The 13,143-nt window shown below is 37.6% G+C and overlaps 1 protein-coding gene and 1 long non-coding RNA gene across 22 annotated transcripts in view; one reads left to right on the forward strand and one right to left on the reverse strand.

Annotated features, from left to right (window-relative positions):
- Window positions 1-13,143, forward strand: part of LOC127594019 (TBC1 domain family member 22A-like) — a 130,995-nt gene that overhangs the window by 48,334 nt on the left and 69,518 nt on the right. For 4 of the 21 annotated variants that reach the window (XM_052055852.1, XM_052055873.1, XM_052055867.1 and 1 more), the window contains one exon: window positions 2,629-3,561. The exons of 16 other annotated variants lie outside the window; for them this stretch is intronic. In XM_052055852.1, coding sequence (XP_051911812.1) covers window positions 2,629-2,757 — 129 coding nt within the window. In that variant the 3' untranslated portion in view covers window positions 2,758-3,561. Of the gene's footprint in view, window positions 1-2,628; window positions 3,563-13,143 lie in introns of those variants that run through there. One more of the 21 variants, XM_052055862.1, reaches the window with a different exon arrangement.
- LOC127594023 (uncharacterized) overlaps window positions 2,658-13,143 on the reverse strand; it is an 80,071-nt gene continuing 69,585 nt past the window's right edge. Inside the window, exon 2 of the long non-coding RNA XR_007960569.1 lies at window positions 2,658-2,819. This is a non-coding gene — a long non-coding RNA (uncharacterized LOC127594023). The remainder of the gene's footprint in view (window positions 2,820-13,143) is intronic.

Consider the following 13,143-nt stretch of genomic DNA (forward strand, 5'->3'; position numbering starts at 1 on the left):
GATTTGGCCCCAAAGTGGAAACGATGATCCAAGTGGTCCAAGTTTTAGGGCTTGTTTGACCGACACGGAGCTGTCTAAAAAAAAAAAAAAAAAACTATCATCTGTAATTTTGAGGTCGCTCAAGAACATTTGGCCCGTTTGTGTCGTTCCTTCGATGATACGGCAGCCATGTGAATACGCTGGCCGGCATTCTGGGACTTCATGGAGTCTCCACTCGTCGCCTGGCAACTGCTCTTTCGTGTTTTGTCCCCCCCCCCCACCCTCACCCCCTTCTGTAGATGGAGCCAACAAGATGCAAAGAACAGGTTTTAATTAGCCTGCTTCTTGGGACTTGCTGGGTGGCATTTATTCGCGTCGAACGGATAACAGTCGTAGCAGTTCGTTTTTATATAGATGTACGTCGTGACGTATAAATCCAATACCGAGCTGCTCTCCACTAAGCACCTTACTTTAACCGTTATCTCCCGGAAACTATTTGAGGGAAATATTATTTTTGCTGTCAAAACAAATCGACAATTAAATGGCAAGCTATATCTTCCGAACGAGCCCTGAATTGCCTCATTAGCTATTGGAATGACACCTCCACTCGGGCTTTTATCCGCCTGCCTTTTCGTGACTTGGCCCAGCCATTTTCACATCTGCACCCCCCCCCCCCCCTCCTCCTCGCTCCCGCCCCGCATGCCACACGCCCGACTCCTCTTTTAGCGCCCACTGTTTTGCCGGAGGGCCCATTTAGTGTAATTATACGAGCTACAGAAAGCTAATGGCCCTGACAGAGCAGCGCCTATGCCCATTACACCTCAGGATGCCACAAAACACCATTACCACCGCCGGCTACCTGGAGCGTGTGCATGCAGGTGACAATCACGGTGTGTGTGTGTGTGTGTGTTGGGGGGGTCTTCATGTAGATGTGCTAGGAAGGAGGTCAGAGGTGAAATGATGCATGTCAGAGAACACAGAGCACTTCTTACGGCGGTTGGTCACAAGTGCATGTCTTTCAAATGTGTGCGTGTGGGTTATTTTTTTATTCTTCCCCCTCCTTTTCGCACAAATCATCGCGACACCACCAAAATGGCCCTTTTGGCTTGATTGGTTTATTTGATGCGGCTTCTTATCAAGTAGCCTTGGCGGAGGTCTGCGCCGCGTCTCGGCACTCCTTTTGGACTGTATTTTTCATCCCCTTAAAGTAAAATAAACGCCTTACTTTTTGCCCCTCTTTGGGTTCCGTGGATAATCAGTCAAGATAATCCTTCAGAGATATGCAAATAACGGCCTTTGCTGACCCAGTCATTCGCGTTTAGAGCCAGAACGTGAATGCAAAAAGCGACATAGTATAGTAAGGCAATTTTAAGCCGAAAAAAACGACATAGTATAGTAAGGTGTTTTTGAGCCGAAAAAAACGACATAGTATATAGTAAGGCGTTTTTAAGCCGAAAAAAGCGACATAGTATAGTAAGGTGTTTTTGAGACGAAAAAAACTATAGTATAGTAAGGCGTTTTTATGCTGAAAAAAAACGACATAGTATAGTAAGGCGTTATTGAGCCGAAAAAAACGTCATAGTATAGTTAGGTGTTTTTGAGCCGAAAAAAACGTCATAGTATATTGTAAGGCGTTTTTAAGCCGAAAAAAGCGACATAGTATAGTAAGGTGTTTTTGAGACGAAAAAAACTACATAGTATAGTAAGGCGTTTTTATGCTGAAAAAAACGACATAGTATAGTAAGGCGCTTTTGAGACAAAAAACAACATAGTATAGTAAGGCATTTTTATGCTGAAAAAAACGACAGTATAGTAAGGCGTTTTTGAGCCAAAAAAAACTACATAGTATAGTAAGGCGTTTTTGAGATGAAAAAACGACATAGTATAGTAAGGCGATTTTAAGCCGAAAAAAACGACATAGTATAGTAAGGTGTTTTTGAGCCGAAAAAAAACGACATAGTATAGTAAGGCGTTTTTGAGCCGAAAAAAACTACATAGTATAGTAAGACGTTTTTATGCTGAAAAAAACGACATAGTATAGTAAGGCGTTTTTGAGCCGAAAAAAACTATAGTATAGTAAGGCGCTTTTGAGACAAAAAAAACGACATAGTATAGTAAGGCGTTTTTGAGCAAAAAAAACCTACATAGTATAGTAAGGCGTTTTTGAGATGAAAAAAACGACATAGTATAGTAAGGCGTTTTTGCGCGAAAAAAACGACATAGTATAGTAAGGCGATTTTAAGCCGAAAAAACCGACATAGTATAGTAAGGTGTTTTTGAGCCGAAAAAAACGACATAGTATATAGTAAGGCGTTTTTAAGCCGAAAAAAGCGACATAGTATAGTAAGGTGTTTTTGAGACGAAAAAAACTACATAGTATAGTAAGGCGTTTTTATGCTGAAAAAAACGACATAGTATAGTAAGGCGTTTTTGAGCCGAAAAAAACTACATGGTATAGTAAGGCGTTTTTGGCCAGAAAAAACGACATAGTATAGTAAGGCGTTTTTGGCGCGAAAAAAACGACATGGTATAGTAAGGCGTTTTTGAGCCGAATAAAACGACATAGTATAGTATAGTGTTTTTGAGACGAAAAAACGACATAGTTCACATGGTCATCCTCATACAAATGTGCTTTTTCTCCCTCCCAAGGGCCTGATGATTCTACTGCAGAACCTTCCCACCATGCACTGGGGCAACGAAGAAGTCAGTGTGCTGCTGGCCGAGGCCTACCGGTTGAAGTTTGCTTTCGCCGATGCCCCCAATCACTACAAGAGATGATGATGAAGCTGCCGTCAACCCCCTCGTCCTCGACCCTGATGATTCTTCACTGGAAGGACCACCTTACCCTCACGGACAAGTTTTCTTTCACCAACGCCCCCAACCACAACAAGAGACGATGACGTCGGCCTCCTCATCCTCCTCGGTGATGATTCTTCATGGGAAAGGCGACGTCGCCCGAAAGGACAAGTTTGATTTCAGCAACGCCCTCCCAACCACTTCAAGAGACGATGTCGGCCTCCTTATCCTCCATTGGAATGACCACGTTTCTCGAAAGGAGATTTGACAAAATGCGTGGATGCAGCACTGAACACGTGGCCGTGGACATTTGCATTGTACTCATGGTGAGACAGACTCGAGAGAACTTTTGGTGTTTGTTGACCTTTATTTTGTAAAGTAAACAACAACAAATAACGCAGTTTATAGAGACACACAGCATTAGTTGTGGGTGTCCGCAAACACACTCACACACACATATACTGTATATATATATACATACATAAAAAAATAATTTTATACACACACTCACATGGGATTTAGTTGTGTGTGTACATATATATCTAGGAAGCTTCCTAACTTCTTGTTAGGCCGAGTGACGGTCATGCAGGCAGCCAATTATGGAGGAGTGCTCACTTGAGGACTCCAGTCAGTCACTTCATGGGAAATTAAAAATACATTAGTAGCAACAATGGTCGCAGACACTTATCCATCTGTGCTGTTGGCTTCTTGCTCTTCCTCGTCTCAGGGAGCGTAACATCATTACACAGCAGAACATCACATTAGCCGTTTTTGAGCCGAATAAAACGACATAGTATAGTAAGGCGTTTTTGGCCAGAAAAAACAACATAGTATAGTAAGGCGTTTTTGGTGCGAAAAAAACGCCTTACTATAGTAAGGCGTTTTTATGCTGAAAAAAAACGACATAGTAAGGCGTTTTTGGCGCGAAAAAAACGACATAGTATAGTAAGGCGTTTTTTTGCTGAAAAAAACCGACATAGTATAGTAAGGCGTTTTTATGGTGAAAAAAAAGACATAGTATAGTAAGGCGTTTTTATGCAGAAAAAAACGACATAGTATAGTAAGGCGTTTTTGGTGCGAAAAAAACGACATAGTATAGTAAGGCTTTTTTGGCCAGAAAAAACGCCTTACTATAGTAAGGCGTTTTTATGGTGAAAAAAACGACATAGTATAGTAAGGCGTTTTTATGCAGAAAAAAACGCCTTACTATAGTAAGGCATTTTTGGCGCGAAAAAAACCCGACATAGTATAGTAAGGCATTTTTTGCGCGAAAAAACAACAGTAAAGTGTTTTTGAGCCGAAAAAAACGACATAGTATAGTAAGGCGTTTTTTGAGCCGAAAAAACGCCTTACTATACTAAGGCGTTTTTATGCTGAAAAAAACGACATAGTAAGGTGTTTTTGGCGCGAAAAAAACGACATCGTATAGTAAGGCTTTTTTGGCCAGAAAAAACGACATAGTATAGTAAGGCGTTTTTAGCCGAAAAAAACGACATAGTATAGTAAGGCGTTTTTGAGCCGAAAAAAAGCCTTACTATAGTAAGGCGTTTTTATGCTGAAAAAAACGACATAGTATAGTAAGGTGTTTTTGAGCCGAAAAAAAAGCCTTACTATAGTAAGGCGTTTTTATGCTGAAAAAAACGACATAGTATAGTAAGGCTTTTTTGGCCAGAAAAAACGACATAGTATAGTAAGGCGTTTTTGGCGTGAAAAAAACGACATAGTATAGTAAGGCGTTTTAGAGCCGAAAAAAACGACATACTATAGTAAGGCGTTTTATGCTGAAAAAAACGACATAGTATAGTAAGGCGTTTTTGAGCCGAAAAAAAGCCTTACTATAGTAAGGCGTTTTTATGCTGAAAAAAACGACATAGTATAGTAAGGCGTTTTTGAGCCGAAAAAAAGCCTTACTATAGTAAGGCGTTTTTATGCTGAAAAAAACGACATAGTATAGTAAGGCGTTTTTGAGCCGTAAAAAACGACATAGTATAGTAAGGCGTTTTTGAGCCGGAAAAAATGACATAGTATAGTAAGGCGTTTTAGAGCCGAAAAAAACGACATACTATAGTAAGGCGTTTTATGCTGAAAAAAAACGACATAGTATAGTAAGGCGTTTTTGAGCCGAAAAAAAGCCTTACTATAGTAAGGCGTTTTTATGCTGAAAAAAAACGACACAGTATAGTAAGGCGTTTTTGAGCCGTAAAAAAAAGCCTTACTATAGTAAGGCGTTTTTATGCTGAAAAAAACGACATAGTATAGTAAGGCGTTTTTGAGCCGTAAAAAACGACATAGTATAGTAAGGCGTTTTTGAGCCGGAAAAAATGACATAGTATAGTAAGGCGTTTTTGGCGTGAAAAAAACGACATAGTATAGTAAGGCGTTTTTGGCGCGAAAAAAACGACATAGTATAGTAAGGCGTTTTTGGCCAGAAAAAACGACATAGTATAGTAAGGCGTTTTTATGCTGAAAAAAACACCTTACTATAGTAAGGCGTTTTTATGCTGAAAAAAAAGACATAGTATAGTAAGGCGTTTTTGAGCCGTAAAAAACGACATAGTATAGTAAGGCGTTTTTGAGCCGGAAAAAATGACATAGTATAGTAAGGCGTTTTTGGCGTGAAAAAAACGACATAGTATAGTAAGGCGTTTTTGGCGCGAAAAAAACGACATAGTATAGTAAGGCGTTTTTTGAGCCGAAAAAACGCCTTACTATAGTAAGGCGTTTTTATGCTGAAAAAAACGACATAGTATAGTAAGGCGTTTTTGAGCCGAAAAAAAAGCCTTACTATAGTAAGGCGTTTTATGCTGAAAAAAACGACATAGTATAGTAAGGCGTTTTTGAGCCGTAAAAAACGACATAGTATAGTAAGGCGTTTTTGAGCCGGAAAAAATGACATAGTATAGTAAGGCGTTTTAGAGCCGAAAAAAACGACATACTATAGTAAGGCGTTTTTATGCTGAAAAAAACGACATAGTATAGTAAGGCGTTTTTGAGCCGAAAAAAAAGCCTTACTATAGTAAGGCGTTTTTGGCGTGAAAAAAACGACATAGTATAGTAAGGCGTTTTTGAGCCGAAAAAAAAGCCTTACTATAGTAAGGCGTTTTTGGCGTGAAAAAAACGACATAGTATAGTAAGGCGTTTTTGAGCCGTAAAAAAAAGCCTTACTATAGTAAGGCGTTTTTATGCTGAAAAAAACGACATAGTATAGTAAGGCGTTTTTGAGCCGTAAAAAACGACATAGTATAGTAAGGCGTTTTTGAGCCGGAAAAAATGACATAGTATAGTAAGGCGTTTTTGGCGTGAAAAAAACGACATAGTATAGTAAGGCGTTTTTGGCCAGAAAAAACGACATAGTATAGTAAGGCGTTTTTATGCTGAAAAAAACACCTTACTATAGTAAGGCGTTTTTATGCTGAAAAAAAGACATAGTATAGTAAGGCGTTTTTGAGCCGTAAAAAACAACATAGTATAGTAAGGCGTTTTTGAGCCGGAAAAAATGACATAGTATAGTAAGGCGTTTTTGGCGTGAAAAAAACGACATAGTATAGTAAGGCGTTTTTGGCGCGAAAAAAACGACATAGTATAGTAAGGCGTTTTTGAGCCGAAAAAACGCCTTACTATAGTAAGGCGTTTTTATGCTGAAAAAAACGACATAGTATAGTAAGGCTTTTTTGGCCAGAAAAAACGACATAGTATAGTAAGGCGTTTTTGGCGTGAAAAAAACGACATAGTATAGTAAGGCGTTTTAGAGCCGAAAAAAACGACATACTATAGTAAGGCGTTTTATGCTGAAAAAAACGACATAGTATAGTAAGGCGTTTTTGAGCCGAAAAAAAGCCTTACTATAGTAAGGCGTTTTTATGCTGAAAAAAACGACATAGTATAGTAAGGCGTTTTTGAGCCGAAAAAAAGCCTTACTATAGTAAGGCGTTTTTATGCTGAAAAAAACGACATAGTATAGTAAGGCGTTTTTGAGCCGTAAAAAACGACATAGTATAGTAAGGCGTTTTTGAGCCGGAAAAAATGACATAGTATAGTAAGGCGTTTTAGAGCCGAAAAAAACGACATACTATAGTAAGGCGTTTTATGCTGAAAAAAAACGACATAGTATAGTAAGGCGTTTTTGAGCCGAAAAAAAGCCGTACTATAGTAAGGCGTTTTTATGCTGAAAAAAACGACATAGTATAGTAAGGCGTTTTTGAGCCGTAAAAAAAAGCCTTACTATAGTAAGGCGTTTTTATGCTGAAAAAAACGACATAGTATAGTAAGGCGTTTTTGAGCCGTAAAAAACGACATAGTATAGTAAGGCGTTTTTGGCGTGAAAAAAACGACATAGTATAGTAAGGCGTTTTTGGCGCGAAAAAAACGACATAGTATAGTAAGGCGTTTTTGGCCAGAAAAAACGACATAGTATAGTAAGGCGTTTTTATGCTGAAAAAAACACCTTACTATAGTAAGGCGTTTTTATGCTGAAAAAAAAGACATAGTATAGTAAGGCGTTTTTGAGCCGTAAAAAACGACATAGTATAGTAAGGCGTTTTTGAGCCGGAAAAAATGACATAGTATAGTAAGGCGTTTTTGGCGCGAAAAAAACGACATAGTATAGTAAGGCGTTTTTTGAGCCGAAAAAACGCCTTACTATAGTAAGGCGTTTTTATGCTGAAAAAAACGACATAGTATAGTAAGGCGTTTTTGAGCCGAAAAAAAAGCCTTACTATAGTAAGGCGTTTTATGCTGAAAAAAACGACATAGTATAGTAAGGCGTTTTTGAGCCGTAAAAAACGACATAGTATAGTAAGGCGTTTTTGAGCCGGAAAAAAGACATACTATAGTAAGGCGTTTTTATGCTGAAAAAAACGACATAGTATAGTAAGGCGTTTTTGAGCCGTAAAAAAAAGCCTTACTATAGTAAGGCGTTTTTATGCTGAAAAAAACGACATAGTATAGTAAGGCGTTTTTGAGCCGTAAAAAACGACATAGTATAGTAAGGCGTTTTTGAGCCGGAAAAAATGACATAGTATAGTAAGGCGTTTTTGGCGTGAAAAAAGCGACATAGTATAGTAAGGCGTTTTTGGCGCGAAAAAAACGACATAGTATAGTAAGGCGTTTTTGGCCAGAAAAAACGACATAGTATAGTAAGGCGTTTTTATGCTGAAAAAAAAGACATAGTATAGTAAGGCGTTTTTGAGCCGTAAAAAACGACATAGTATAGTAAGGCGTTTTTGAGCCGGAAAAAATGACATGGTATAGTAAGGCGTTTTTGGCGTGAAAAAAAACGACATAGTATAGTAAGGCGTTTTTGGCGCGAAAAAAACGACATAGTATAGTAAGGCGTTTTTGGGCCGAAAAAACGCCTTACTATAGTAAGGCGTTTTTATGCTGAAAAAAACGACATAGTATAGTAAGGCGTTTTTGAGCCGAAAAAAAAGCCTTACTATAGTAAGGCGTTTTATGCTGAAAAAAACGACATAGTATAGTAAGACGTTTTTATGCTGAAAAAACGACATAGTATAGTAAGGCGTTTTAGAGCCGAAAAAAACGACATACTATAGTAAGGCGTTTTTATGCTGAAAAAAACGACAGTATAGTAAGGCGTTTTTGAGCCGAAAAAAAGCCTTACTATAGTAAGGCGTTTTTATGCTGAAAAAAACGACATAGTATAGTAAGGCGTTTTTGAGCCGTAAAAAACGACATAGTATAGTAAGGCGTTTTTGAGCCGGAAAAAATGACATAGTATAGTAAGGCGTTTTAGAGCCGAAAAAAACGACATACTATAGTAAGGCGTTTTATGCTGAAAAAAACGACATAGTATAGTAAGGCGTTTTTGAGCCGAAAAAAAGCCTTACTATAGTAAGGCGTTTTTATGCTGAAAAAAACGACATAGTATAGTAAGGCGTTTTTGAGCCGTAAAAAACGACATAGTATAGTAAGGCGTTTTTGAGCCGGAAAAAATGACATAGTATAGTAAGGCGTTTTTGGCGTGAAAAAAACGACATAGTATAGTAAGTCGTTTTTGGCGCGAAAAAAACGACATAGTATAGTAAGGCGTTTTTGGCCAGAAAAAACGACATAGTATAGTAAGGCGTTTTTATGCTGAAAAAAACACCTTACTATAGTAAGGCGTTTTTATGCTGAAAAAAAAGACATAGTATAGTAAGGCGTTTTTGAGCCGTAAAAAACGACATAGTATAGTAAGGCGTTTTTGAGCCGGAAAAAATGACATAGTATAGTAAGGCGTTTTTGGCGTGAAAAAACCGACATAGTATAGTAAGGCGTTTTTGGCGCGAAAAAAAACGACATAGTATAGTAAGGCGTTTTAGAGCAGAAAAAAACGACATACTATAGTAAGGCGTTTTTATGCTGAAAAAAACGACATAGTATAGTAAGGCGTTTTTGAGCCGAAAAAAAGCCTTACTATAGTAAGGCGTTTTTGGCGTGAAAAAAACGACATAGTATAGTAAGGCGTTTTTGGCGCGAAAAAAACGACATAGTATAGTAAGGCGTTTTTGACCCGAAAAAACGCCTTACTATAGTAAGGCGTTTTTATGCTGAAAAAAACGACATAGTATAGTAAGGCGTTTTTGAGCCGTAAAAAACGACATAGTATAGTAAGGCGTTTTTGAGCCGGAAAAAATGACATAGTATAGTAAGGCGTTTTTGGCGTGAAAAAAACGACATAGTATAGTAAGGCGTTTTTGGCGCGAAAAAGACAGTATAGTAAGGTGTTTTTGGCCAGAAAAAACGACATAGTATAGTAAGGCGTTTTTATGCTGAAAAAAACACCTTACTATAGTAAGGCGTTTTTATGCTGAAAAAAAAGACATAGTATAGTAAGGCGTTTTTGAGCCGTATAAAACGACATAGTATAGTAAGGCGTTTTTGAGCCGGAAAAAATGACATAGTATAGTAAGGCGTTTTTGGCGTGAAAAAAACGACATAGTATAGTAAGGCGTTTTTGGCGCGAAAAAAACGACATAGTATAGTAATGCGTTTTTGAGCCGAAAAAACGCCTTACTATTTTTATGCTGAAAAAAACGACATAGTATAGTAAGGCGTTTTTGAGCCGAAAAAAAGCCTTACTATAGTAAGGCGTTTTTGAGCCGAAAAAAAGCCTTACTATAGTAAGGCGTTTTTATGCTGAAAAAAACGACATAGTATAGTAAGGCGTTTTTGAGCCGTAAAAAACGACATAGTATAGTAAGGCGTTTTTGAGCCGTAAAAAACGACATAGTATAGTAAGGCGTTTTATGCTGAAAAAAACGACATAGTATAGTAAGGCGTTTTTCAGCCGAAAAAAAGCCTTACTATAGTAAGGCGTTTTTATGCTGAAAAAAACGACATAGTATAGTAAGGCGTTTTTATGCTGAAAAAAACACCTTACTATAGTAAGGCGTTTTTATGCTGAAAAAAAGACATAGTATAGTAAGGCGTTTTTGAGCCGTAAAAAACGACATAGTATAGTAAGGCGTTTTTGAGCCGGAAAAAATGACATAGTATAGTAAGGCGTTTTTGGCGTGAAAAAAACGACATAGTATAGTAAGGCGTTTTTGGCGCGAAAAAAAACGACATAGTATAGTAAGGCGTTTTTGAGCCAAAAAAACGCCTTACTATAGTAAGGCGTTTTTATGCTGAAAAAAACGACATAGTATAGTAAGGCGTTTTTGAGCCGAAAAAAAAGCCTTACTATAGTAAGGCGTTTTTATGCTGAAAAAAAACGACATAGTATAGTAAGGCGTTTTTGAGCCGTAAAAAACGACATAGTATAGTAAGGCGTTTTTGAGCCGGAAAAAATGACATAGTATAGTAAGGCGTTTTAGAGCCGAAAAAAACGACATACTATAGTAAGGCGTTTTATGCTGAAAAAAACGACATAGTATAGTAAGGCGTTTTTGAGCCGAAAAAAAGCCTTACTATAGTAAGGCGTTTTTATGCTGAAAAAAACGACATAGTATAGTAAGGCGTTTTTATGCTGAAAAAAACGACAGTATAGTAAGGCGTTTTTGGTGCGAAAAAAAGCCTTACTATAGTAAGGCGTTTTTATGCTGAAAAAAACGACATAGTATATTAAGGCGTTTTTGGCGCGAAAAAAACGACATAGTATAGTAAGGCGTTTTTATGCTGAAAAAAACGACATAGTATAGTAAGGCTTTTTTGGCCAGAAAAAACGACATAGTATAGTAAGGCGTTCGGCTCTTTCAGCATAAAAACACCTTACTATACTGTCATTTTTTACGGCTCAAAAACGCCTTACTATACTATGTCGTTTTTTTCGGATCAAAAACGCCTTACTATACTATGTCGTTTTTTCTGGCCAAAAACGCCTTACTATACTATGTCGTTTTTTTCGGCTCCAAACCGCCTTACTATACTATGTCGTTTTTTTTCAGCATAAAAACGCCTTACTATACTATGTCGTTTTTTACAGCTCAAAAACGCCTTACTATACTATGTCGTTTTTTTCGGCTCTAAAACGCCTTACTATACTATGTCGTTTTTTACGGCTCAAAAACGCCTTACTATACTGTCGTTTTTTTGGCTCAAAAACGCCTTACTATACTATGTCTTTTTTTTTTTCGCTCCAAAAACGCCTTACTATGTCGGGTTTTTTCGGCTCTAAAACGCCTTACTATACTATGTCGTTTTTATCGCGCCAAAAACGCCTTACTATACTATGTCATTTTTTTCGGCTCAAAAACGCCATACTATACTATGTCGTTTTTTACGGCTCAAAAACGCCTTACTATACTATGTAGTTTTTTACGGCTCAAAAACGCCTTACTATACTATGATGTTTTTTTCGGATCAAAAACGCCTTACTATACTATGTCGTTTTTTTCGGCTCAAAACCGCCTTACTATACTATGTCGTTTTATTCGGCTCAAAAACGCCTTACTATACTATGTCGTTTTTTTCAGCATAAAAACGACTTACTATACTATGTCGTTTTTTACGGCTCAAAAACGCCTTACTATACTATGTCGTTTTTTTCAGCATAAAAACGACTTACTATACTATGTCGTTTTTTACGGCTCAAAAACGCCTTACTATACTATGTCGTTTTTTTCGCGCCAAAAACAGCTTACTATACTATGTTGTTTTTTTCGCGCAAAAAATGCCTTACTATACTATGTCGTTTTTTTCAGCATAAAAACGCCTTACTATACTATGTCGTTTTTTTTCGCGCCAAAAACGCCTTACTATACTGTCGTTTTTTTCGGCTCAAAAACGCCTTACTATACTATGTCGTTTTTTTCGGCTCAAAAACGCCTTACTATACTATGTCGTTTTTTTCACGCCAAAAACGCCTTACTATAGTAAGGCGTTTTTATCGCGGCAAAAACGCCTTACTATACTATGTCATTTTTTCGGCTCAAAAACGCCTTACTATACTATGTCGTTTTTGTCGGCTTAAAAACGCCTTACTATACTGTCGTTTTTTTCGGCTCAAAAACGCCTTACTATCCTATGTCGTTTTTTTCGGATCAAAAACGCCTTACTATACTATGTCGTTTTTTTGCGCCAAAAACGCCTTACTATACTATGTCGTTTTTCGGCTCAAAAACGCCTTACTATGTCGTTTTTTTCATCTCAAAAACGCCTTACTATACTATGTCGTTTTTTTCGGCTTAAAAACGCCTTACTATACTATGTCGTTTTTTCTGGCCAAAAACGCCTTACTATATACTATGTCATTTTATTCGGCTCAAAAACGCCTTACTATACTATGTCGTTTTTTTCTGGCCAAAAACGCCTTACTATTCTATGTCGTTTTTTCGCGCCAAAAACGCCTTACTATACTGTCGTTTTTTCGGCTCAAAAACACCTTACTATACTATGTTGTTTTATTCGGCTCAAAAACGCCTTACTATACTATGTGGGTTTTTTTCTCGCCAAAAACGCCTTACTATTCGATGTCGTTTTTTCGCGCCAAAAACGCCTTACTATACTATGTCGTTTTTGTCGGCTTAAAAACGCCTTACTATACTGTCGTTTTTTTCGGCTCAAAAACGCCTTACTATACTATGTCGTTTTTTTCGGATCAAAAACGCCTTACTGTACTATGTCGTTTTTTTTGCGCCAAAAACGCCTTACTATACTATGTCGTTTTTTTCGGCTCAAAAACGCCTTACTATGTCGTTGTTTTCATCTCAAATACGCCTTACTATAGTATGTCTTTTTTTCGGCTCAAAAACGCCTTACTATACTATGTCGTTTTTTTCGGCTTAAAAACGCCTTACTATACTGTCGTTTTTTTCGGCTCAAAAACGCCTTACTATACTATGTCGTTTTTTCTGGCCAAAAACGCCTTACTATATACGATGTCGTTTTATTTGGCTCAAAAACGCCTTACTATACTATGTCGTTTTT

Source organism: Hippocampus zosterae, chromosome 21, assembly GCF_025434085.1.
Source record: "Hippocampus zosterae strain Florida chromosome 21, ASM2543408v3, whole genome shotgun sequence".
In the NCBI taxonomy this organism is placed as follows: domain Eukaryota; kingdom Metazoa; phylum Chordata; class Actinopteri; order Syngnathiformes; family Syngnathidae; genus Hippocampus; species Hippocampus zosterae.